Genomic DNA, 24,889 nt, shown 5'->3' with positions numbered 1-24,889 from the left:
AACGTGTCTCTGTGTGCCTTCTGTTTACATTTGTTCCCTCACATGTTGCCATGCCCACTTTGTTAGCAGTGTTCCCTGATTTGTTCACCTGTGTGTAGTTTCCTTTCTAATCATTGTGTGTATGTATACCCCTCTGTTAATCCTAGATATTGGTTATAGGTAAATGTCTTTGTGAATGATTTGCTGCTGTTTGTGTTTATGCTGCCTATTTGCATTCATGTTGTATGTTATCATCCTTTGTCTTTCGCTTTCGTTAAAGGCCTTTTTGTTTTCCCGGACAATATGACTCATGTTTGCATCCTGCCTCACATCACAGTGACGCATAACATTATATTTGTGCGCATGCAATTAAGAATTTGAGAAGATGTAACTGTTGTGTTTGTGGGAGAGAAAAAAAAGAAGACTTTTTTGGCCCAGACTACCATAATCAATGCTTTAAGCCTTGGTTCAAAACTTTGATTCTGACCAGAGATCAGAGATGTAAGTGTGACAGGGGCGGCAGAGAGGAAGCGAAAGGCGAAGTTCCATTTACAAGTTCTTTATTGTTCATACTTTCTACGTGGCGTCGCCGAGTCTAGTGGGTAGGTAGCAGCGGAGTAGCTTCTCTCCAGTAGGCTCTTGTGGTTTGGCTACTAATGTGCAGCCCCGTCCTTCTGAACCTGTGGGTGTATAAATACGCGTGCAGGTCAATGAGGTGCAGGTGTCTCCTGTCAGAAGACAGGTGATTGTGAGCGAGGAAAGTGCGTGACACGGTCCTGGTCCTGCGGGGGCGTGTCCCCCCCTTTTGGGTACCGGTCTACCGTAATAGTAAGTTCAGGCTCTTGGATAGGAGTAAAGGATTCTAGTCTTTTTTGGCTTGGTTGTTCTGATCTCTAAGTTGATGTTGTGTTAATACTCTGAATATCTCTAAAGTGCTTAATTTTTTCATTGAAAAAAATCATGAACTCATTACTACTATGTGATGCTGAAAACTGAGCATTGGTGTCAGTTTTATTCCAAGTTAAATGTGCAATTCTACTAAATTGAAACCTAGGATTATCTTTGTTATTTTTTATTAGGGTCAAGGGATAAACTGTTCGAGCAGTAATAAATGCTTTTCTATACTTGAGAAGGTGCTCCTTCCATGCAAACTAGAAGACTACAAGGTTATTGTGGTGCCATTTACAATCTTTCTAATGTTCTGTTTTAAATTGCAATTGTTATCATTATACCAAGATACTAATTTTTTGTACATACATTTTTTTTTTCTTAAGAGAAGCAACATCATTGAGTGTCCAGCAAAATACTGATTCTAAGATTTCAGCCATTTGATCAAGTTATGTGGGGTTTGAGGGTATCCCAGTCACAAATGATAAGTCTGGGACATTTGTAATAATGATGCAGTGGCTGATGTGATCGTGATTCTGGTGTGGGAGCGAGGCGAAGTTACTATATGGTGGCCCATGTGTAGTTGGTATGAAATGAGGGACTGGTCTGAGATGACATCAGATTGGAGTAGTATCTTCTCTATTTCTACACCTTATGTTAGTATTAAATCAAGCTAAAAAAGATGTTTGACCCAGATCGGTGACCTTTCCCCATGTATTAAATACTTTCTGAATTGTGTAATGAAAAATTGATGTTTTTAAAGAGACATTCAAACAGTTACCTGCTCTAGGGTAGTCAAATCTTGACTGCACATACCAGAAAGCATTATCAACAGTAAATCAAAGTAAATAAAATCAAGAAGAAAAGTGAGATCCCTCGGGCTGATTAAATTATAATTGCAATTATAATGGCAGCTACTGGTAACCTACAAGGCATTATTTCATATATGTACAATATCACTTTTTACTTTTCTATAAATAATGACTAATATCACTGCCATTCCTTTAATATCTAATGCTAAATGCTCATAAATTAATAAATCAATACTATAAAAAGCCTCTTGACTCTCGTCTTCCCTGTATACCTAATAATTATTGTGGCTTGTTGTGGCTGGGCCTGACAAAAATCACACGGACCATCGAGGGCGGTTCGTTTTCATGATTCTGTTGTTTCATTGGCTGTAATCCACATTCAGTACAAATTTCTCTGGGCTGTGAGTAGCACTGTTGATGTTTTGTATTGTAGCCTGATCTACACAGGGAAAGAAAGTTGGAGCGATGTGATGTAGCTAGCTTGCTACATGTTAGGTTAAACTGATGCATTTTCTCGATAGTCTGTTTTAATAACATGTTATTATAGCGCTTTAATGTAAGGGTAAGTACATAGTATTTCCTCAAAAATTCGTTGGGCCATCTTGCTAACCTAGCTTGTGTTAACAAAAGGGCAGATCTTGTTTGCTAGCTAGTTGCTAAATTTGAATGACTGGTTATTAATGTCATCCAGATAAACTATCAAACTAATAGCCTGCATACTTTATAGTTCACCGAAATTGATCTGCTACATAGTAGCATGGTTTGACGTGTTCTGTTTTGACACATTTTGCATGGGAATTGTCTGTTGGCGTAGCAATCCACTATCTTAGCTAGGTTAGTCATATTTTACGTGACTGTATCATGACAAGTGTGGTTAGATGGCTAACTAGCTAGTTATGTCGCTAGTGTTAGTGGCATAATTGGTTCAGTATCATTCGTTTGCAGCATCGCAGTGTCATACCGTTAGCTTGCTAGTGCTGTATTTGAGTAACCTAGGTATTGTAACGTTTGTTAGCCAGGTTACTAGCCTAACGCCACAGCATGAGTAAACCATGTTTATATGTACTTGGCAAAGATTATTACTTATTATTAAACTCGCAGTGGAGTAGACGGCCAATATAACGGCAAGTGACCCTCGTTTGTGATTACCTGATTGGTTCCTGACCGAGTAGTAATTAGTATGCATCGTTAGGTTAGCTAACTAGCTAAATCTGGAAGAATTAACGTGGCCTTCCCCAGTTCCGAATTAGCCTTGCCCTCTTCAGAAATGGAAGCCACACCTTTATTCTTAGTTACTTTATTTTGAATAAACCATGTTCTTGGAGAGATAAGAGGTAATAAGATTATGTTTTTAAAAGATTATTCATGGACCCACAAACACGATGCCTAAAGCATTGTTCGGCGAAGATCGCGGTTAGCTACATTCTTTGACATCGTACTGCTGGCTTTCGTCGAGTAGGCAAATCAAATAAAGATCTTGAGAAACCTGAACGCTTCTTAATGGCAATTACGTTATTAGCAGTTTGATTTCCTGATATGACAATACATGTTCCTACCTTACTTCAAGGTTGCAGTGGGATAAGCCTTGCTGGAGGGGAAAGAGAAGTATTGTTGGATAAATTGAACGTTAGTGTAGCAGAGGCAGTAGCTGTATTAACTAGAAACTAGATAATTGGTTTTAGATGTAAACATATCTAATGTTAAGTCAGTCTCCAGGAACGCCACTTCTCGTTTTTGCCTTTTCCCGACCAATCCTCTCAAATCAATTTGGCTCATCCTATAATTATTAAAGTCTTAATCTGTGCTGGAACTGTGAACTGGACCACCATGACTGGGAATGTATACAGTCGCTGTTAAGTACCATTGTAAAATATTTTGCTGGCAATGGGACGAAATTTGCAGTTGTTATTCTTTAGTTTCACAGTGCTTTAACGTTTCCATCCTGCGTGCACCAAATCTTTTGTTTAAAAAGGTAATTCATATGAAGGTCAGTGCCATCAGCTTTATTCATCAGAATGCAGGACCTGCTTTACTTGAATCCTTTACTGGCTGATGTAAAAACGACATGGCTCAGCCTATGGAAAATTCATATTCATTCAAGGTTTTCTTACAGTAGTGGTTATTCTTCAGTGTATTACTACAGTGTTTAAAAGCTATATAAGGAATACATTTTCGACCAATTTGCAAGTGATTCTAAGAATTAACAGTAGGCCTGCCACAACTGATTTACAATTGTATATAGATATAGCTAGAGCTTTATTGATACAGAGGGAAATTGTGGATCGTTATAGTGTTTCAAGAGATCAGCAAGTTTATGTTAAAGTTGAACATTAAGGGTGTTAAACATCAGAAGCAATACTGTAGTCAGTGGAACTTATTGGCAGGTAATATAAATTGATTGGGGTAATATGCTCTAACATCATGGCTGCATATTTCTTCGCATTATCTATGATTAGTGTATCTATATGGGATTTCTTTTTTTTTAATAAGTGTATAGTTTTACAGATGTTAGATTACCTTAATCTATATAAATCCATTCTATTCAACAGTTCCTTAACGTCTTTTGGTTTTACGAAATAATTATCAAGGTCTAGGATAAAATGGCTTTTCTGCTTATAATTAGGCTAACATTAGAAACTCAGTTCTAGACTTTAGAAGAATGTTTGTGTCTGAAAAGGAAAGCCAGTATTATGTTTGTGAAAGAGACTGTGTATAAAGGGAGAATGAAAAGAGACCTAAAACAGAATCTTGTGGTATACTGAATTGTAGTCTTGTATGTATTGTATTGCATGACTATGAATAAAATCTGTTCTCATGCTTTTTTAAAAATTAATTTATGTTTTAAGGGTGACAAAAGGCGGGCACACTGCACTTTGTTTCCTATAATGGGTTTGTAATTAAGTTTTTAAAAGCTGCGTGTGGGTGCAGTTTTATTGCCAAGCATCTTATGTGATGTGTGTGTGGTTTTGAATTCCCCCCCCCTCAAATTTTTATATATATATATATATATATATATATATATATATATATATATATATATATATATATATATATATATATATATATATATATATATATTAAATAAAAATAAAGTGTGTGTGTGTGTGTCTGTGTGTGTGTGTGTGTATATATGTGTGTGTGTGTGTGTGTATACATGTGTATACATACATAAACACACACAGGGCCTGGCCAAAAAAAGGGTCACACCTTTTCATATTTTGTTGGACCACCTTTAGCTTTGATTACGGTATGTATTCTCTGTGGCCTCGTTTCCACAAGCTTCAGCAATGTCACATTAGTTTCTGTCCAGAGTTGCATTAATTTTTCCTCCAAGATCTTGTATTGATGGGAGATTTGGACCACTGTGCAAAGTCTTCTCTAGCACATCCCAAAGATTCTCAATGAGGTTCAGGTCTGGACTCTGTAGTGGCCAATTCATGTGTGAAAATGATGTCCCATGCTCCCTGAACCACTCTTTCACAATTTGAGCCTGATGAATCCTGGCATTGTCATCTTGGAATATGCCTGTGCCATCAGGAAAGAAAAAAATCCATTGATTGAGCAGGTTATTCCTTCAGTATATTCAGGTAGTCAGCGGACCTCATTCATTGGGCACAACGTTGCTGAACAGTACAGTAGGCTTGTACAGTAGGCACTAGGCATGATGGGTACATCACTTCAGCCGCCTCTCTTCTTAACCTGATGCGCTGATCACTCTGGAACAGGGTAAATCTTGACTCATCAGACCACATCACCTTCTTCTATTGCTCCAGAGTCCAATCTTTATGCTCCCTAGCAAATTGAAGCCATTTTTGCCAGTTAGCCTCACTGACAAGTGGTTTTCTTAAGGCTACACAGCTGTTTAGTCCAAATCCCTTCAGTTCCCTTCATATTGTGCATGTAGAAATGCTCTTACTTTCACTATTAAACATATCCCTGAGTTCTACTGTTGTTTTTCTACGATTTGATTTCACCACACGTTTAAGTGATTACCGATCACGATCATTCAAGATTTTTTTCTGACCACATTCCTTCCTTGAAGATGGTGTTCCCCACTGTCCTTCCTCTTTTTAATAATGCATGGGACAGTTCTTAACCCTGTTTTAGTAGTTTCAGCAATCTCCTTATATGTTTTCTCTGTTTGATGCATACCAATAATTTGACCCTTCTGAAACAGATTAACATCTTTTCCACAACCACAAGATGTCTTTCGACATGGTTGTTTTAACAAATGAGAAGCTACTCACCGCAGCAGTTAGGGTTAAATAACTTGTTGCCAGCTGAAACATAATCACCCATGCAGTAATTATCCAGTGGGAGGCTCTTACCGTTTTGCGTAGTTAAATCCTGGTGTTGGCCTTTTTTTTTGTGTGTGTGTGTGTGTGTGTGTATAATTCATTGTGGCATCAATGACGATTGAACTTTGCAACTGTTTCTGTTGCACCTTGATTTTAGGTCTAAAAGGAATACTTGATTTTTTTTGGGGGGGGGGGGGGGGGGTGATTGTTGGTGGTGCTGCTATTTTTCTTTTTGCTGATGTATGTGATGTAATTTTGGTGTAACTCCCAGCAGGTGTGAAGATGTTGCTGTCACTGGGGATGCTGTTGATATCTGCCACCCAGATGCACACCATCCTCACTGTGCAGCTCTTTGCCTTCCTTAACCTGCTGCTTGTCGAGGCAGATATTTCAGCAGTGAGTGACACTCCCACTCTCTTTTCGTTAAACAGAAATATTAAATATTTGAATTTAAATGGACTATAAGAGAATTAGATTTTCATGTAAGAACTGACATTTTGCCTTTCAGTATTCACTTGACAATAAAACAGAAAGCTTTGATGATCTGCCTGCACGATTTGGCTTCAGGCTGCCCAGTGAAGGACTAAAGGTGAGGAATTGCATGTTTGCCCAGCTCCCTAATGTTTGTGGTAGTATGCGATGTTGATTGAGAATTTCTTTATGCATGTAGTCACTTGGATGTAGCATGCAGTCTCCTTTTGTGCAGTTTTATTGGGAGCAAGGATAAGAAATCTGAATAAATTACAGAAAAGAGAGAGACTACGCATGGGAGAGATTTTACGAATTGCTGATACATTCATGTACAGTTATGTGCAAAATAATAGCAGTGTGTTTAAAGCTCAATCCTCATTGGCATTTATTTCCATATACACAAAAGGCACTGGGAGCACTGCACATTGAATTCCAAAAGAAAACATGAACAAAAAATCAATTTTTAAAGTGAAACTGAAGAAAAAAGAATATTCAAACTTGAGTATTTACAGTATAAACTGAAAGTTGTTTACAGATTAAGTTTTTCTGTTGATCACTGAACCAATATTTAGTTGTATGACCTTTATTTCTGATAACTGCTTTACATCTCTGTGGCATGGAGTCAACTAACATCTGACACCTGCAAACAGATATTCCAGCCCAAGCTGACTGGACTACATTCCACAGTTCTTCTGTATTCTTGGGTTTTGCATCAAAAACAGCATTTTTGATGTCACTTCACAAATTCTCAATCGGATTGAGGTCTGGGGATTGGGCTGGCCACTTCATAACATGAATCTTATTGGTTTGGAACCAGGATGTTGCCTGCTTGCTGGGGTGTGTGTGCTGAAACGCCCATTTCAAGGGCATTTCTTCTTCAGCATAAGGCAACATGACCTCTTCCAATATTTTGATATATGCAAACTGATCCATGATTCCTGGTATGCGATAAATAGGCCTGACACCATAGTAAGAGAAACATCCCCATATCATGATGCCTGCACCACCATGCTTCACTGTCTTCAGAGTGTACTGTGGCTTCAATTCAGTGTTTATGGGTCGTCTCACAAACTGTCTGTGGCCTTTATACCCAATAAGAACAATCTTGCCCTCATCTGTTTTGGGTTTTGTTTGCCATTTTAAAGCATTACAGATCATTTTAGCTGTGCAGCCAATTATTTTCTGCATTTTCTTTGTTTTCCCCTCTTCAATCAACTACTTGATCAAAGTTCTTTCTCCTTCAGAACAATGTCTGGAATGACCCATTTTACTCACTGAGCAAAGGCTAAAACCAGCAGGTACAACATTTGCTGCCCTCCTTCTTTAAATAAGGGCCATAATTGACACCTGTTTCTTCATAGAATGAATGACCTCACTCATTGAACTCCACACTGCTATTAATTTGAATATGCCCCTTTCATTAAATGAGTCAATTAATACACCATGGGGAAAAATTCTTTATCTTTTCTGCCAAAATCAGTAATTAAATACATTAGTGATGTTAAGACTGCTAATATTATGCACATAACTAGTTTTCAGTGTTCACAAAAACACATCGCTTTCGCTGGTCACAAACCTCACTGCAGCATGAAATGAGTCTATTTAAGGATATTATGAACTAGAGTCCTTTTCGGGTTGGATTAGTTTTACATGGGGAGGTGGTGTAATGTAATTTTACTACTGAATGTCTAAAAAAATTTTGAAGTTTGCAAGGGATAAGAAATCTCTACATAAATGACTGACAAGGAAGTGACTACTCAGTATACTGACATGTCATTTCGCATGGGATTAATGTAGCCTAAGGTTATTTTTATAGCTCACGTTACAGAAGGTAAAAGGTATGGGAATTTGTCCTGACCCAGGAACTGCAGTTGGTAAAAATAACTGACATGGTGCATTTGAACTGGACTAAAATCACTAAAGCACTGGTGATGATTATTATCCCATAATTATCCCACCTTCCCATGTAAAACCTATCCTGTCGGAATAGGCTTTAGGACTAAAATTTATGATAAATGCCCTGCTTGCCTAGAATCCTAATCCCTTCTTCTGTGCCAAATGTTAACTATGTAATAATTGCATTTAGTAACAATAATGTTGGTTTGAACTAGAGATGCACTGACTGCAATTTGCTTAGCCAATTCAGATTTTCTTTTTAACAATTATAAATTACAGCATACAGAAACATTTTGTTCAACTTTTCTTTTAATGGAACCTTCTCTACATAAAAATGTGGACTAGGACAAACCTTGTCACAAACCTTCAAATAAAATACAGAGCAATATTTTAACTTTTTCAAATGAAAACAAGTGCACCAAGTCATATAAAAAAGAGCCTTTATTTTGTTGTCCACAGTATATAAGCCTAAAGCAGTTACTGTGCTGTTCATGTGTGACCTATGTTTGTGCTGATGTCACCCTTGTGTGCTGCACAAGTGTACATGTGACCAGCACAGAATCGGTTATATGAGACCGCAGCTATTATGTCTGATTATGCTGAAAACCAGCCGATTCTGGTCACTGGTCGATGAATTGGTGCATCATCTTAAAGTGACCAGATGCTACTTTCTCCTCTGAGAAAACCTTTTGGAAATAAATGCCAAATTATATACTGCAAGTAATTTCTTCCTTGAGGGCTTGCATGCTCAAGAAATATCCTTTTTCACAGAATGATAATATAATTCACACAGGATTAAAAGAACCATGGTTTATTTTTACCAGTCATTTTATAGTGGGTAAAAGCAATGGAATTTTGTTGGAAATGCAGTCACAGAGTTGTTACTTTGAATGCACATTTAATTCATGTAAATTTTATAATTCAATATAAACAATTTGGGGGGGCTCTGACTAGAGGAGTTTAGATTTCTACCAAGGCATATTTTCTGGGGTATACTATAGAATTAGAGTTATACATTTTACAGTTAAGTTATTCAGTTCCTTGTTAATAATTTTATACCTAAGGAATGGTATGTCTGGTTCCCATAACACACTATGCAAAACGTGCTTTATCACCTGACCACATCCATGTTTAAATCAAAATATCTCATTCAGTAACTAGGCTCATAAGGCTAGCAATTGAGACTTTTTCAATAAACTGCTTTACATTAAACATTAAACCCAATTCCCTTTATCCTGACAGACACATGATGTAATGAAAGGAAAATTGAAGAAGAGTAAAATGTTTTTATATCAGAACAGAAGCAAGATAACAACATAATTTGATGGTTACACCAAGCTAATTAGTCACTACTTAGGAATGACATAAGTCTATGCTGCTATGACTATAGAGCCAAACGTCTCCATAAGACACAGGTTATACATGGAGACTATATTGCCAGAAGTATTGGCTCATCTGCCTTCACAAATATGAACCTGAGTGACATCTCAATCTTAATCCGTAGGGTTTAATATGATGTCGGCCCACCTTTTGCAGCTGTAACAGCTTCAACTTTTCTGGGAAGGCTTTCCACAAGGTTTGAGTGTGTTTATGGGAATTTTTGACCATTCTTCCAGAAGCGTATTTGTGAGGTCAGACACTGATGTTGGATGAGAAGGCCTGGCTTGCAGTCTCCACTCTAATTCATCCCAAAGGTGTTCTGTCGGGTTGAGGTCAGGACTCTGTGCAGGCCAGTCAACTTCTTCCACACCAAACTCGCTCATCCATGTCTTTATGGACCTTGTTTTGTGCACTGGTGTGCAGTCATGTTGGAATTGGAAGGGGCCATCCCCAAACTGTTCCCACAAATTTGGGAGCAAGAAATATTTACTATAGTCTGAGCCCAACGCCTGAAATGCAACCCCACACCATAATCTCACCACCAGCAAACCTTACACTTGGCACAATGCAGTCAGACAAGTACCGTTCTCCTGGCAACTACCAAACCCAGACTCGTCCATTGGATTACCAGACAGAGAAGCGTGATTCGTCACTCTAGAAAACGCGTCTCCACTGCTCTAGAGTCCAGTGCCGGTCTGCTTTACACCACTGCATCCGACGCTTTGCATTGCGCTTGGTGATGTAAGGCTTTGATGCAGCTGCTCGGCCACGGAAACCCATTCCATGAAACTCTCTACACACTGTTGTTGAGCTAATCTGAAGGCCACATGAAGTTTGCAGGTCTGTAGCGATTGAAAGTTGGCGACTTCTGTGCACTGTGCCTTAGCATCCGCTGACCCTGCTCTGTCATTTTACGTGGCCTACCACTTCATGGCTGAGTTGCTGTCATACCCAATGGCTTCCACTTTGTTATAATACCACTGACAGTTGACTGTGGAATATTTAGTAGCGAGGAAATTTCACAACTGGACTTGTTGCACAGGTGGCATCCTAGCACGGTACCATGCTGAGCTCCTGAGAGTGACCCATTCTTTCACAAATGTTTGTAGAAGCAGTCTGCATGCCTGGGTGCTTGGTTTTGTACACCTGTGGCCATGGAAGTGATTGGAACACCTGAATTCAATGATTTGGAGGGGTGAGTGAATACTTTTGGCAATATAGTGTATATACCTACTGAACCACACTGAAAGTTTCACACACATTGAGGGTACAGTGGGTTTCATTACACTCACTAGGTGGCACTGTGGGTCCATGGAGGAAAACTCAACTCGGCATAAAAATAATTTTACATTTAACTGATGCTTTTATCCAAAGCGACTTGCAATTATGACAGAGTACAAGTTGAGCAGTTAAGGGCGTTGCTCAGGGGCCCAACAGTAACAACTTGCCAGTGGCGGGGCTTGACCCAGCAACCTTCCAATTACAATTCAAGTACCTTAACCACTGAGCTACCACTTCCAAATTTTGGCAAATTTAGACCATTAAAAGGTGATCTTAGAATAGTTTTGATTTATATGGAAAGATATGTTGTCCATTAAAATCAGTAATGCTTTTGGAACTTGGTGTTCCAAAACAGGCTTTAGAAACTCCTACTTTTATCCACACGTTCCAGGCTAGTAACTTTACGACTCATGTGGTCAGAAGACGAGAGGAGGTTTCTTCCTAAGTTCCACCCAGGGAGTTTTTCCTCCCCACCATCACCTCTAGCTTGCTCAACCCCATCTTGCTTGGGCAGCCCCTTATGTTTAGTCCAAGTAGCTACTTCAGTATAGATGTTGGGCTGGACTAGCTGTTTCTGCATACATTTCAGTGAATGGGGTAGCTGGATGGATATGGTAATGTTTTGGGTCCTGGAATTTATATGAATGTTTTGACACATACCAGCTTCCTAAACCTTGTTGCAGACCAAGTACACCCCTTCATGGTAACAGTATGCCCTAATAGTATGCCAACGTGTGACTGCATTGTGTGTGTTGATTTGTAAAGCGACCTTGGGTTCCTTGAAAGGCACGATCCAAATATAACTTCATAATTGTAGAGTCCTCTTTCAGCAGGATGGTTTGATGAACATGACAATGAGTTCAAGGTGTTTTACTTGACCTCTAAATTCCCCAGATCTTAATCAGATTGATCATCTGTGGGATGTGCTGGAAAAGCAAGCCCAATCCATGGTCCCACCTTGCAACCGACAGGACTAACATCTTGGTCCCAGATACCACAGGACACTTCATGGTTCTTTTGAAGTCCATGCCTCGACTGGTCAGAGCTGTTTTGGTGGCACAAGGGGGGGCCTGACACAATATTAGGCAGTGGTTTTAATGTTTTGGCTGATCAGTGTATCTGGAAGAGGTCAGAAGATACTGGGTGAGATATAACTTGATGCATAATAGTGCTACTGTCATGCCAGTTGAGGTCCCTTGGAATCCCCTGGATATTGTACTTCTGAATCAAATCTGGTGATTCTAGACCATTTCTAATTTGCTAGATAAAGTGACGGTGATTAATATGAAACTTATCACAGTAGATGCGATTAGTGCATGGGTATTGATCATAGCTGTCCAGTCACCAAATGAAACAAAAATAACCTGACTTTTTTTTTTTTTGTCAGGGTTTCGTGATTGGTGCCCGGCCTGAAAATGCATGTGAACCAATTGACCCTCCACCCCTGAGAGACAACAAGACAAACACGTTCATCGCACTGATCAAACGCTTTGACTGCAACTTCGACATCAAGGTAGGCAGAACAAGAAGTTGTCTCCTCCAGCAACACATCATTCTAGTGCTGGTGGAGCTGCAAAGAATGAAGGGCAGAAGTTATCATATAACTGCCAAATACCACAGCAAATGTGCATGAAAAGAATGTTTTGGTAAGAATACAAAGTGCCTTTTACCTGACACAATTCTGTTATCTTTCCAGGGATTATTCATATATTGATTTCTCCTTTACACTGACTGCCCATTTCTAAAAACTTTGTTGCATAAAACCTGATCTCATATGATAAGGAAATCTTGTGAATGCAGGACATTTTGCAGTAGTATTTGCTGGGTTATGTAGCTTTTGACTTGCATTTAAATTTTCCCATTTAAAGTAAGTTTCAAACAAATGCAACATAAAAGGTCTTATCTGGTAATGTTCCTGCTTTTTCAAACTTGAGCATACCTATAATGTTTACAGGCATGTTACTAGGTCGGCTCCCAGCAAATTGCCATTTTGACTTCAGCATGCATTGCACATAACCCAGTCAAGGATTACAAGTCTATAATAAGGTAAAATTTTGTTTTTCATGAGCTTAGTTTCAGAAAAGTGTAAGATGCCTGTTTAGGGTAGCCTTTTACTGCATTTGCAACTTTATAGGCAAATAAATGTTTAAATATTTGTAGATGTTGGCGCTAATCAGGCCAATGCTAGCTAAACTTGGTCGTTCATCATTGCTCAAATTAAGCAGATTTAACCTTTATTTATAGTTCACATAAGTCCTGTGTACTATTTAATCCTGTTTAAAAAAAAAAAAATTACTTTAAGACCAAAATCTGGTGACCATTTGCTCTCAGGTAAAAAGAGGTCAATAGGTAATAGCAAGCAATTTGTATTAGTGTAGTTACCCATTCATCCTTGTTAATGAAACACTAATCATTCATCTTATCCAACTGCATCAACTTTCCGAATTCCTCTTTTACATACATTTGTTTTCAGGTTTAAATTTAACCTTTTATTGGTCATTTGTTTTGTGGAGTTATTAATTTTTTGTTTTTATTTTTGCCATTTTTCTTATTTTTTTTTGTTGAATCCATTTACATCTATCATGTGTGTCTAAGGTCTTGTACCAGAAACAGTTTGAAGGTGCAGTGTGATGTTTCATTCAAGCTCAGGTCCTCAGGTCCTACATAGAATCTTGGCTTTTACCAGGAGTGCGATCTTTTGAACAGAGATATTGGATGTTGTTCTTGGGCTTTGATGAATCCATTCTCTCAGTTTGGGGGTAACAACCCCTAGTGCTCTGATTACTATGGGAATCCACTGTTGCCTTCACCTTCCACTTCTTGGGTTTGCTACTTCTATCATTACAGCCCTCTTCTACTCTTTGTCCATCATTCTCCACCATCTTCTCCAACCTATATTGTTTAGGTAGTTGAGCACAATTGTGGAATTTGTCCAAAAGAATGCTTGCAGGTCTTGGATTTCTAGCTCCTTCCGGGGCATGTCGTAGCAACAACTGCTGCAGAGGGTTCAAGTTTGACACAGTTGACAAGTGAAACCCTTGGCTTTTCCATTACCAGATAGCAGTGGACTTTGTCAGCTTCGTTAATGCCTCACAGGTAAGTACATTCACCCTATCCGGAAACGCATCTGAAAAGTGGTGAACCTTTTTTAATGTTGCGAAAACCTAAAGGTAAGAAGCATCTCTTAATCTATATTTCAGATAGACTGGGTAGGTCTCTAATCCAGGACTCCACCAAGGTTCTTCATCCCATCTGATCTCTCTACACAGTAGCATCCATGTATGTGGTAGCTTATTGGTTAAGATACTTGACTTGTAATTGTAAGGTTGCTGGTTTAAGCCCCACTACTGCCAAGTTGCCACTGTTGGGCCCCTGAGCAAGGCCCTTACCCCTCAATTGCTTAAGTTGTACTCAGTCATAATTGGAAGTTGCTTTGGATAAAAGTGTCAGGTAAATATTTCTTGAAACTTGGCATAACAGTCAGATACTACCCCTATTTTTCCTCATTTTATAGATGATAATTCTGCTTGGTACATTCCCAATCATGGAGTTTTTCCAACTTCTTCCTTGGGGTCCTTCTCTGCATCACCACATGAAATTATCCATAAAGTTTATGTAGTCTTGTAGTACTTAATCTCCATTCAAGAAAATTCACATGACGTATTGCACACATCTTGTTGGGTAATTTCGGTCTTTCGTCTTTTGAATGGTAATGGCATTTCATAGTGACCATCTTTGTGTGATGCTTTCTCCCAACTTCGATAGGAACAAATTCATCTCTATCTCTATCTCTCTCTTGGAAATCTGATTCAAGGACTCTTATGTCTGAGGAAGTCACATCTTTCACATTGGTTCAGCCCACGTAGTGTACTTCAGTTTTGAGGCTGACCAATGACTCCACACCTAGTGTTACTTGTTTCACTACGATGGCTGATTCCAATGGCATCTCCATAGTCTGTACAGGTATTCCCACAGCCAATAAGACTCCATCCAAGGTCTGTGTTCTGTGCATAAGGCTGATTTATTCTTTGCTAGATACAATTACCTTTGGAAGTAGGGCTTGTGAGCAATTGTACTTAATAAGCAGATCTTCAGTCCTGTAGAGGTTTGATCTCTTTGTGGAGGTGTTCTAAATGGGAACTGCCTTTGCAGTCTCATCTGTTGGTATGTGAGTTCTGTTAACTGGTGTAATCTCTCGCATGTAGACTGGTGGTAAGGAGATCTTACTAGAGTAAAAGCCGAAGGTCAGTTACTCTTTTAGAGCTTGCTAATGTGGTTCTTGAGGTCATAGTAGAGGTCCTAAGCTTCAGCTTGACTTGTTCTTTGTTTGCTCACTTAGAATGAAGGTTGTGACGTTGAGAACGTGGAGCATATACAAGGACTTCTTGTGCTGTTTGAATTGTAGATGAAAGCCAGACAGGAATTATTGCAGCGGTCTGCACATTGGCTTCATGAAGTAATACTCTGAAGTAGCAACTGTGGTTGTTTTCTTTGTATTTGGTTGAGGTCTTTGTAGTTTTCTTGACTTTTGATTTTGCTTGGCTTGTGCTGGTCTTCGCTTTTTGCATGCAGACAGGTAGGATGTTGCTTGTGGCACATATCGCAAACACTCTTACTGTTGCAGCACTGGCCAGGCTTGAGGCAACCAAAGCATAACCTTTCAGCCCGAACATATTTTATTCTGTCTAAAACTGCTTTCTACATAAACCTCTTGCGTTTGTGCAAAGTATGTTCAGTATTATTATAACATGCATTTTTTTTATAACGGTCTTCTTTTTGGAGATTGTGGTCACTGTCTTTGCTGCAAGGCTTTGAGGTCTTTTGGCATTTTGGTTTTTCAAGCTCACCTCGTTTCAGTGACTGCAGAGATGTAGCATAGTAACAGGCAATTTTTGCTTCTCTTATCAGAAATTTGACAAATTGGCTGAAGCAGGAGAACGGTTATTCTCTTCTACTTCATTAACCTTCTGGTTCCATCTTGCTGGTAGCTAATGTGATAACTTCAGAAGAATTTTCCTGTTTTTGTAAGTCATTCAAAATTTCCAATGCCTTCATGTGGACCATGGCAGCTTCACAACTATGAAGAAAATCAACAAATTCTCTGAGCTAAAAGCTGTACTTGGATCCAATCTTGTGCCATGCCTGAAGTTTGTCTCTGTAAACCTTTGCAATATAAACTTGTTTCCGTATATCTTCTCAAATCAGAATAGGCAGTAAAATAGGCAGACTCAGTTCCAAGTAAGAAATGGCCATCAAGTGCTTTCTTGATATCTTCTCTTTGTCTTGAGTGTTCCTCTGGTTGATCATTGTTTCAAAGGAGAGTTTCCAGTTGTATTTCGGTGAGTCTCCACTGAATACTGACGGTTTAGGGATTGGAATTCTTTTTGCACTTACAGCTCCTGCTAGCAGCTTAACAAGCTCTGCTGTGTGTTCATTTGAGAAGATGGCCACAGCTTGTGGTGTGTGAGCCATACACTGGGACACAGGACTTGTGGGGACAGGGACTTGGTCATTTTGTACCACTTAACTGCCTCCAAATGCTGAATCTTTCTCTGTTTTTCTTCCAGAGTCCTTTGTAGGGTCATATACATTCCTCCAACTGAGCCATAATTTTAGCTTCATCTTTTTCACCTCTTCTGTCTCTCGTTTTAAACCATGCATTACGGCTGCTGCCTCTTCACTGTATTTTCATATCTTCTTTCTTGTTCTTGCAACACTTTCAAAACAGCTTGGCTTGCAGCAGCTTTCTGCCATTTTACAGAAGATCTACATGAGTGCTTCGAGATGCCTTTCAAGATAGAAGTGATCAAACCTGATTTACAGGTGCTTGGGTCAAAGAGAGCCTGCTTCTGGCCAGTCTTGCTCTTCTCCTGGGATCCTTTCGTTTAGTTGACTTGAAGCTCTGGATATAATGAACTTAGAAATCTCAACACACAAATCTGCTCTGCAATGCGTGCCCTGGTGTGGAATTAAGACTTTATGTAGTTCATTGTTAACATGCTGGACATATGACATCACCAATTATATTTATATTATAAGCAAATCCTCAGACAAAGGCTCTGTTGACTGTGAGAAGGGTGGTTTAGAAGATTTAACTTGTGTTCTCCATGTGCTATAAATATAGTTAACTCTTTGTTCAAGTGTAAGGTGGACTTGAACCCAGGTCAGCTAGGTGATAACAACACCAATAGCCTACTGGGTGAGCAACCACACTCTAATAATGGTGGGCCCATGTGCAGAACAGTTTGGATCAAGTAAAACAAAAGGAAAAAACTAATCACCACGGCAGGTGTGGAAAAAGGGAGAACAAAGGATGCCACGGGAAAAATAGTAACCCCGATGGACTGGGGAAAACCAAACTAAAACTTCCCAAACAAAACCAAAAAACAGGGAGGAACTTCAATGGCTAAGGGAAGCCTTGGGAGAGAGACAGACTCGAGAGGGGAGGGGACGTGTAAAAGCACGAACACTCTCGCAGACAAGAAGTGAGGTATAGCATGAGGGCTCACAGACCTCAATACCTGAAGTTACTGGCTAGGAGCTTGGCTCAAAACTTTGGTAAAGACCCAGCACTGAATGACTGGGTCACTGGGCTTATATAAGGTCTAGCCCAGCTTTTGGGTGTTAAGCCTAATTAGTGGCGTGCCTGACTCGAGACCTCCCTCTGGTGGCCGGAGGGGGCCTCAGCCTGGCACCAACCCTTACATCAAGGGCTTTAATTTTTTCAACTTTTATTTTTTTTTTTCTCTGTCAGAGTTCTATTTCTTTGACTTCTTCGTCTTGGCTGTAGCACTCCCTCTTGCTTCTCCATAAAATTAAGGTGGTGCCCCTCATTGTCAGTAATTTTATATAAATTCAAACAAATATTGCTTCATATATTTACATACATTCCAGAGTGGCAGTGTTGGCTAGCTAGCATAGTTTTGTAAAAAAGTTGATGACACTATACAAATTAACATTTGTACAAACATATCCAGATGCAAACATGATATCCATTGGTGTTCTTGTCACTTTAATGTCACCAACATCTCATTGCTTTGTAGTATGACCAAGTGTCAGTGTTTGTAGACTTTGCTTAGGACATTTCTCTAGCGCCAAAATCAAAATCATGTAGCCGCATATAAAAACCCAATTCCTGGCCACATATCGATGTCTGTGAAGCATGGGTTATTTGGTACGTTATTTGGTACGCAGCGATGGATTGCTAGCAAGTCCAACTGTTAAGCAGATCATTTCTTGGTTTCAGTCTTTCTCCTAATAAACAACACAGCCATGTTGCAGTCATGCCAGTCAATCTGACTGAAGAGAGGTATTCTGACAAAAGTGATGCCAGTGCATACATCATTGCCATCTCTTAGGCATTTTAGTTATTGACAATAAGGAATCCAGTTCTGTGAAATTATCACAGATTCCATAGAGAAAATTCCAAAAACTTTTTTTTTTTTCTGTTGCATTTTCCTTTGCATTGTAGTGACACTGCTCCATGGGAGCGAGAAAGGGAGGGTGCGGGGGATCCATTAAAAATTTGTCCTAGCATGTAATAGAGTCCACTATCTACACTACAGTATCTAGCATCCATGTGTGCATATCTGAAATGTCTTTTGTTATTCCAAGTATGTGTGGCTAGTCTGCCACATTGATCTTACATGCTGTGATGAAGTATGCATTAGAATAATCTAACTCTTGGTTTGCAGAATACTACTCATAACTTTTCATGTCGAATGTTGATCTGATCTGCTTACATCAATCTGGCAGTTTTATGTCCAAAGTCAAATGACTCCAAGGATGAGAGCTGCTCCCAAGAATCCTCTGAACTTTGTCTGTAATTCTTCAAAACTATCCCAGTATGTGCCTTCAGTTGTGGTATAGTAACTGAGGTGAAGCATGTCTAGTTTGGATAAGATCACATGTGGCACCTTTTTGTCTTTACAACCTCTTCAGTCATCAGTAGTGAAGTGAAAGTTGTGGGCCTCCTCACTGAGTCTCAGACAAAACTGCATTATTGGGTGAGTCAGCTGAAGGTGGTGGTGTTTGGTGGTAGACTGGCTCTCAGCCCAAATGCCTGGGTTGCTTAAAGAGTCCGTTGTTGTGGGGCGACCATCCGGTATCGCTAGAAATGAAGTTGCATCGGCTCTGGGCATGTCAATGGATCTAAGTGAGGGTTGTGGTTTGTTGAGTGAAGGGTAGTAGCAGATGGAGTCATCTCAGGGCTTCAGAAATTAAATGGTTATTGTGTTTAACAATTAGCTATCTCCCTTTTTATCTTCACTACTGTGCTGTACAAGAAACTGATCAACGGTAGTGAAAAAGTGCTCTCACCTTTTATTAGTTATATGACATCTACTCAATCTCACACCTAAAACCTAATTGCTTTTTAGATTGGTTGGACATTAGACATTTCACTGTCTAATTCTGAAGTTCTGTTCACTGTTCTTCAAATTCTGAAGAACCCATTGAGGAATGTGCATTGGCATATTGTAGCTGCTGCCATTTTTTAAAAATAATGTTGAATTGGGCTATGGTTAGATTACTATTGTGATCAGGTGAAATGTTCATTTAATTCCTAATGTATATTTATAAATCAAAGGATGTTACTAATTTTTGCTTGCGTGGTATGGCGCTATAAAATGGTAGCCTATTCCTAATGACATTAACAAATATTTTAAAAAAAAATGCTAAGGTATTTTTGGTTTGTTTTGTGCTTTCTAGTGGAAAGACATAAAAGTAGACCTTTTGTGGAAATATTTTGTCATTCTTTTTAGTTTTTAGTTGACAATGTCAGTAACAGTTAAGTATTGTTAATTTTACTTTTACATTTAATTAATCTCTAACATTTCATAATTTGTGTTTATTTTATTCTTTATTACAATTGTCTACATTGAAGTGCAGTGTAATATCAGCCTTATACACTGCTCTCTAATAATAAAAGAAATGATTATAGAGAGAGAAACTTTCATAATTTACCTTATAGGCAGTGTGTGTGTGTGTGTGTGTGTGTGGGGGGGGTACTCTTGTATGACTGAAGAAGGTCTTCAGCATGGGCACATAAGAGTGCATATAACATGGCCATAACTGAAAACGCTGCTTCTGTTAACCCCAAAGGTCCTTAATGCCCAAAAGGCAGGCTTTAAGGCAGCCATTGTTCACAATGTGGATTCTGATGACTTGATCAGCATGGGATCCAATGACTGTAAGTCCCTGTGCTTGTGTGTGCACACACACACACACACACACACACACACACACACACACACATAAAGGCCAGATTCTTATATGCTTCACATGTACATTTTGTGTTCTGTTGTAGTGGATGTTGTGAAACAGATAGACATACCATCTGTATTCATTGGAGAGGATGCTGCCAACTCTCTTAAAGAAGATTATATCTATGAGAAGGGGTGAGTGCTCAAGACTCTAAAGTGCTTAGTCATACTGCTCTTTTTTTCCTTTATTTTAATACCCAGCTAGCATCTTTGTATATACACCGATCAGCCAGAATATTTCAATCCATCTGCCTAATATTGTGTAGGTCCCTCTCGTGTTGCCGCACCAACTATGACCCGTAGAGCCATGGACTTCACAAGATCTCTGAAGGTGTTGTGTGATATCGGCTGCCAAGATGTTAGCAGCCGTTCATTTAAGACCTTTAAATTGCAAGGTGGAGCCGGCATGGATTGTTATTGTTTTTCCAGCACAACCTACAGATGCTCAACCCTCAAGATGCTCAACTGTCACATTCCGCAAACCATTACTGGATAATTTTTGCAGTGTGGCACAGTTCATTATCCTGCTGACAGAGGCTTTGCCATTAATGAATACAGTTGCCTTAAAGGGGTGTATTCAGTTGTGCATTTCCTACCATCTACCTAAACATTGTTGCACATCAGTTATTTTTACTAGTCGACTAGTTATTCAAAAAAGTAGCCAACCATTCATAATTTTCGTAGCTAAAGCAAAAAGAAAATTTGGAATGTCACTTCTTTTTTTTAGTTTGTTCAAGTTTTTTATTCATACAGTTAAATACTGCCTGGTAACAGAATGCGTCAAATTGTATTTCAAATAACAGCTAAATACAGGTTATTAAATTTCCAGTTTCACGGCTTCCTTAGGTTGTGTGTGTGTGCGTTTGTGTGTTTAAAATTGTAGTAAAGTTGAGTTTACAGAGAAAAAGAATGTTTCAGACAGAGGTCCTTCATCAGCTGTGCAAGCAAAGTGCTTCTGAATTAGTCGTAGGAGGAGCCAGTTTATATATGAAAAAATAGATGTTTAAAGTATAACATTCATTCCATTGAGTTATAATGTTCCAAGAGTGTAGATGAGTTCTTTTTCTTTGAGTTTCCTAATTTCACTGCTGCCATAGCAACAACTGGCAATGCAAACAAATATGCCATCAATGCAGTGTCCATTAGTATTAAAAGGCCTTGTCACTGAAAATGACAAATCCTTGATTCTGATGTTTGAAGTTGTTCAACAAACTGATTAGCAAGCCTTCTCTTGGTTACATCGCTTACAAGTAATACAGTAGATACCTCCCACAGTGATGCATGAGGAGGAATTGGTGATGACAATATCTCCTTTTGTGCCAGCTATTTTAGTAGCGGTGTTTAGTCTTTTTACATGTAGCACATCCAGAGCGGTTGCAGGCTACAGTACCAAAGTCATTATTTGAATGGTCGTTTATCTGACTCTTGATGGGCATGTCTTTAATGTTTTTGTCTCGAATATCTATGGGAGGTTTATTCTCAGATCTTGCATCAAGAAAATGTTTTAAAGTTCTCAAACCATCTTCATTAGTGATGACCTACAAGCTTTTATTGTCCATTGAAAAATGCAAGGAGTTGGCAAGTAGCATTTGTTCTTTCAGGCATTCTAGGATTTGTGTCTTTAACGCATGTAGATAAGGACTGAACAATAGTTTAATAAATGTTATCCAGAAACTGGGATATTATTTCTGTTGGGCAGGAACAAGCAGGTACAATAGGACGGCCAGGATTAACGTCCTTATTGAATTTTAGGGAGTAGATAGAAATGGCTACTGTGAGGAATATCTACAATAAGAAACTACTAATTCAGAATTGCTTTGCTTCCAAAGCTGATGAAGGACCTCTACGCTGCCAGCAACACTGATCCACTGTCCAAGTGGTTCCAAACTGGCAAGACGAGCCAGTCCAAGTTATGGAGGACTGCTCTGAGCTTCACTGAGGGTTTTGAGTTGGTGTGAATATATTCCTTGTAGCTTCGCAGGTGTCGATGTGAGAGTGTATCCTAGTTGTAGCTATGAATAAACTAAGGTTGACGAAACTAAAACTAATTACTTTTGGCTAAACAGAACTAATCTTTTCTTCCAATGACAAAAGAGGATGACCTAACATTGATGGAGTAGTGGAAAGCAAATTTTGGGTTTTGAGAGACTAACAAACTGGATACAAGACAGACTTATGTAAGTACTTAATTCTTCTTGCGAGAGGTTCAGACTTCAAGTTACTGATGGGAATTTGAATTGAAACTTCTTCTGACTTCATTTAACTTCAGTGCACTCCAGAGAATCTATTTTTAACTGCCAGTCTCCTGGATGGAGATACAAGAAGAAATTATTCATGAATATTCATGATTTGTGTCTCGTCTCCAGCTTTGATTGTCATTTAATAAAAGAAAGAGAAGAAAAAGATGGAAGTAAAACAACTAGGTAGTGATACTTGGGTTATGGGATAGATGTCCAAGTCCAAGCCCCCAGTGAGCAAGCCAAGGGCGATAGTGGCAAGGAAAAATTCCCTAGGGCATGAGGAAGAAACATTGAGACGAACCAAGACTCAAAATCGGGGCCCATCCTCCTCTGGCTGACAATGGTCACCACAATAATAACAAATAATAATATATAATAATAATAATAATAAAAATATAAATAAATGAAAAAAATAATTCATGTCTTGCCCAACTTTCTAGAGGTCCTAGTCTTGTCCCAAGGTGTACATGTGTCTGACACCCAACCTGCAAGAGAACATCCATTAAAAGCAATGGAGAAGTAGTTTGCTAGGGTGGAGGTGTGGTGGGCTACAGCAGGGGATATCAGGGGGAGGTGGGAGTAGCCAAGTATTATAACTGTCCTGATATTATTAATAGTTAAAATAATTACCTGTCTATTATACTTGAGATGAAGAGGTAACCAGTAGTAACTAGTGTAAAGGTTAATATGCAGATAGGGTTAAGATATGGGTGTAATAATTTCCTGAATACCTGAGATGAGGCATAAAGAAAGTTTATCACAAAATTGGAGAGAGGAAGTCTCATAACAGTTCAGTGGCAATCGGTAAGATTTCACTCAGAATTAAGCGTACTCTGACTGTTCTGTATTTCACAATTCATTGATAAGCCATAGATAGTTAATAAGTCAAGATGTGGGACCATAGTGTAGTCACTGAGGGGCGCTTTGGATTCATAGTCCACACAATGTAAAAATCGTGTTATATTCCTAAAAATTCAATAAGGACAAATCCTTTATTTGAATTTGGTCTCGTTGCGATGCCCACCGGTGGGCCTTTTGTATGGGAAAGGTTCAAATCCAGTAGTCCTTCAAGAATGAGCTTTTAATAAGTCTTTCTGATGTAGGTATTCCAGGATGTGAAGTCATTCTTAAAATCCAAGAGGGCTACTTTTATGGTCTTTTACTTTCCCGAGGCCAGATCTGGGGTTGAAAAGTTTTGGGCCATGTGTCCATGCAGAGTAATGAACCTTTCTTATGGAGTGACTTTGAGGACCTGATAAGAGGGCTGAGGTGACATCCTAGTAGAGCCAAAAGTGTTCTGGTGTTGATAACCGAGGTCTCTCAGGATGGATATTATTATGTTGTTAGGGGTGAAGATCCAGTCAGGCAGGAGAACAAGGTCTGTTCTTCCAATGCATCTTGATGAGATCTTGCAGGAGGGGTGTTGTGGGTTACCTCAGGGTTAATTGCAGTCACAAGAGCAGGGGCTAGTTCTGATGCTCACGAGCCCTGAGTAGGCACTTTTGGCAGTGAACAGGGGTCAGCATGGGCACTTTTACAGGACTGCATCTATGCAGCCCCATACACACTAAGATGTGATGTTTTGACATGTTTGTTTCATAGCCCACATTAACTTTTTCAGCAATTTGTGCTACAGTAGCTCTTCTTTAGGATCAGCCTTCGTGCCCCATACGGAGGACAGGACAATGGGAGTCTTGGGCAATCATAATCCTATACTGTAGGTACTTGGCATTGAATACCTGGAACACTGCTATGCTGCTTGGAGATGCTCTGACCATCTGACTTATGCTAGTCATCTAACCATAACAGTTTGGCCTTTATTACTCAGACCTTTGCGTTTGCCTTACATCTTAATGTGTCCCACCCCATGATGGGTGCAACTGTAATGAGATAATCAATGTTATTCACATTTGTCAGTGGCTTTAATGTTGTTCCTGATTAGTGGATATCATTACCACAGTCAAAACAGATGTAAAAAATTAGACGTTGAACTGTCACATGATTTTTAACATTCTATAAATTTATCATTATTTTTTTTTCCTAGTGCAAAATGCATCTTTGAGTTGTCATATTCTCCCAAACACTAGGTGGAAAAGCAAACCATAATGAATTTACTGCAAATATGCAACCATGAGCACAGAGAGATGTTCTTGTTCACTGATGTCTGCTGCTTTACCTTGTTTTCAGGGGTCATGTGATCGTCATGCCAGACTTCAGCCTGCCCCTAGAGTACTACTTGATCCCATTTCTCATAATTGTTGGAATCTGCCTCATTCTCATTGTAGTGTTTATGGTGGGTAGTACTGGTCATCTTTATTAGTAAATGAGAGCTCAGCCACTAGTATTTGACATTGTTTGGATGATTGTTCTCTGTGCCCTTA

General features: G+C 39.2%; 1 protein-coding gene across 4 annotated transcripts in view; it reads left to right on the top strand.

Moving 5' to 3' along the window:
- Positions 1-2,072: 2,072 nt before the first annotated feature.
- The window catches only part of rnf13 (ring finger protein 13), a 29,275-nt gene continuing 6,458 nt past the window's right edge, over positions 2,073-24,889 (top strand). For 2 of the 4 annotated variants that reach the window (XM_035523100.1, XM_035523098.1), the window contains exons 1-7: positions 2,073-2,241; positions 6,252-6,373; positions 6,486-6,566; positions 12,393-12,518; positions 20,108-20,195; positions 20,313-20,403; positions 24,696-24,801. In XM_035523100.1, the coding sequence (XP_035378993.1) occupies positions 6,260-6,373; positions 6,486-6,566; positions 12,393-12,518; positions 20,108-20,195; positions 20,313-20,403; positions 24,696-24,801 (606 nt within the window). In that variant the 5' untranslated portion in view covers positions 2,073-2,241; positions 6,252-6,259. Of the gene's footprint in view, positions 2,242-6,248; positions 6,374-6,485; positions 6,567-10,890; positions 10,920-12,392; positions 12,519-20,107; positions 20,196-20,312; positions 20,404-24,695; positions 24,802-24,889 lie in introns of those variants that run through there. The other 2 variants (XM_035523099.1, XM_035523101.1) reach the window with 2 other exon arrangements.

Source organism: Electrophorus electricus, chromosome 26 (assembly GCF_013358815.1).
Source record: "Electrophorus electricus isolate fEleEle1 chromosome 26, fEleEle1.pri, whole genome shotgun sequence".
Classification (NCBI taxonomy): Eukaryota; Metazoa; Chordata; class Actinopteri; order Gymnotiformes; family Gymnotidae; genus Electrophorus; species Electrophorus electricus.
The sequence above is the reverse complement of the archived record's forward strand: the minus strand, read 5'-3'. Positions and strand labels throughout refer to the sequence as shown.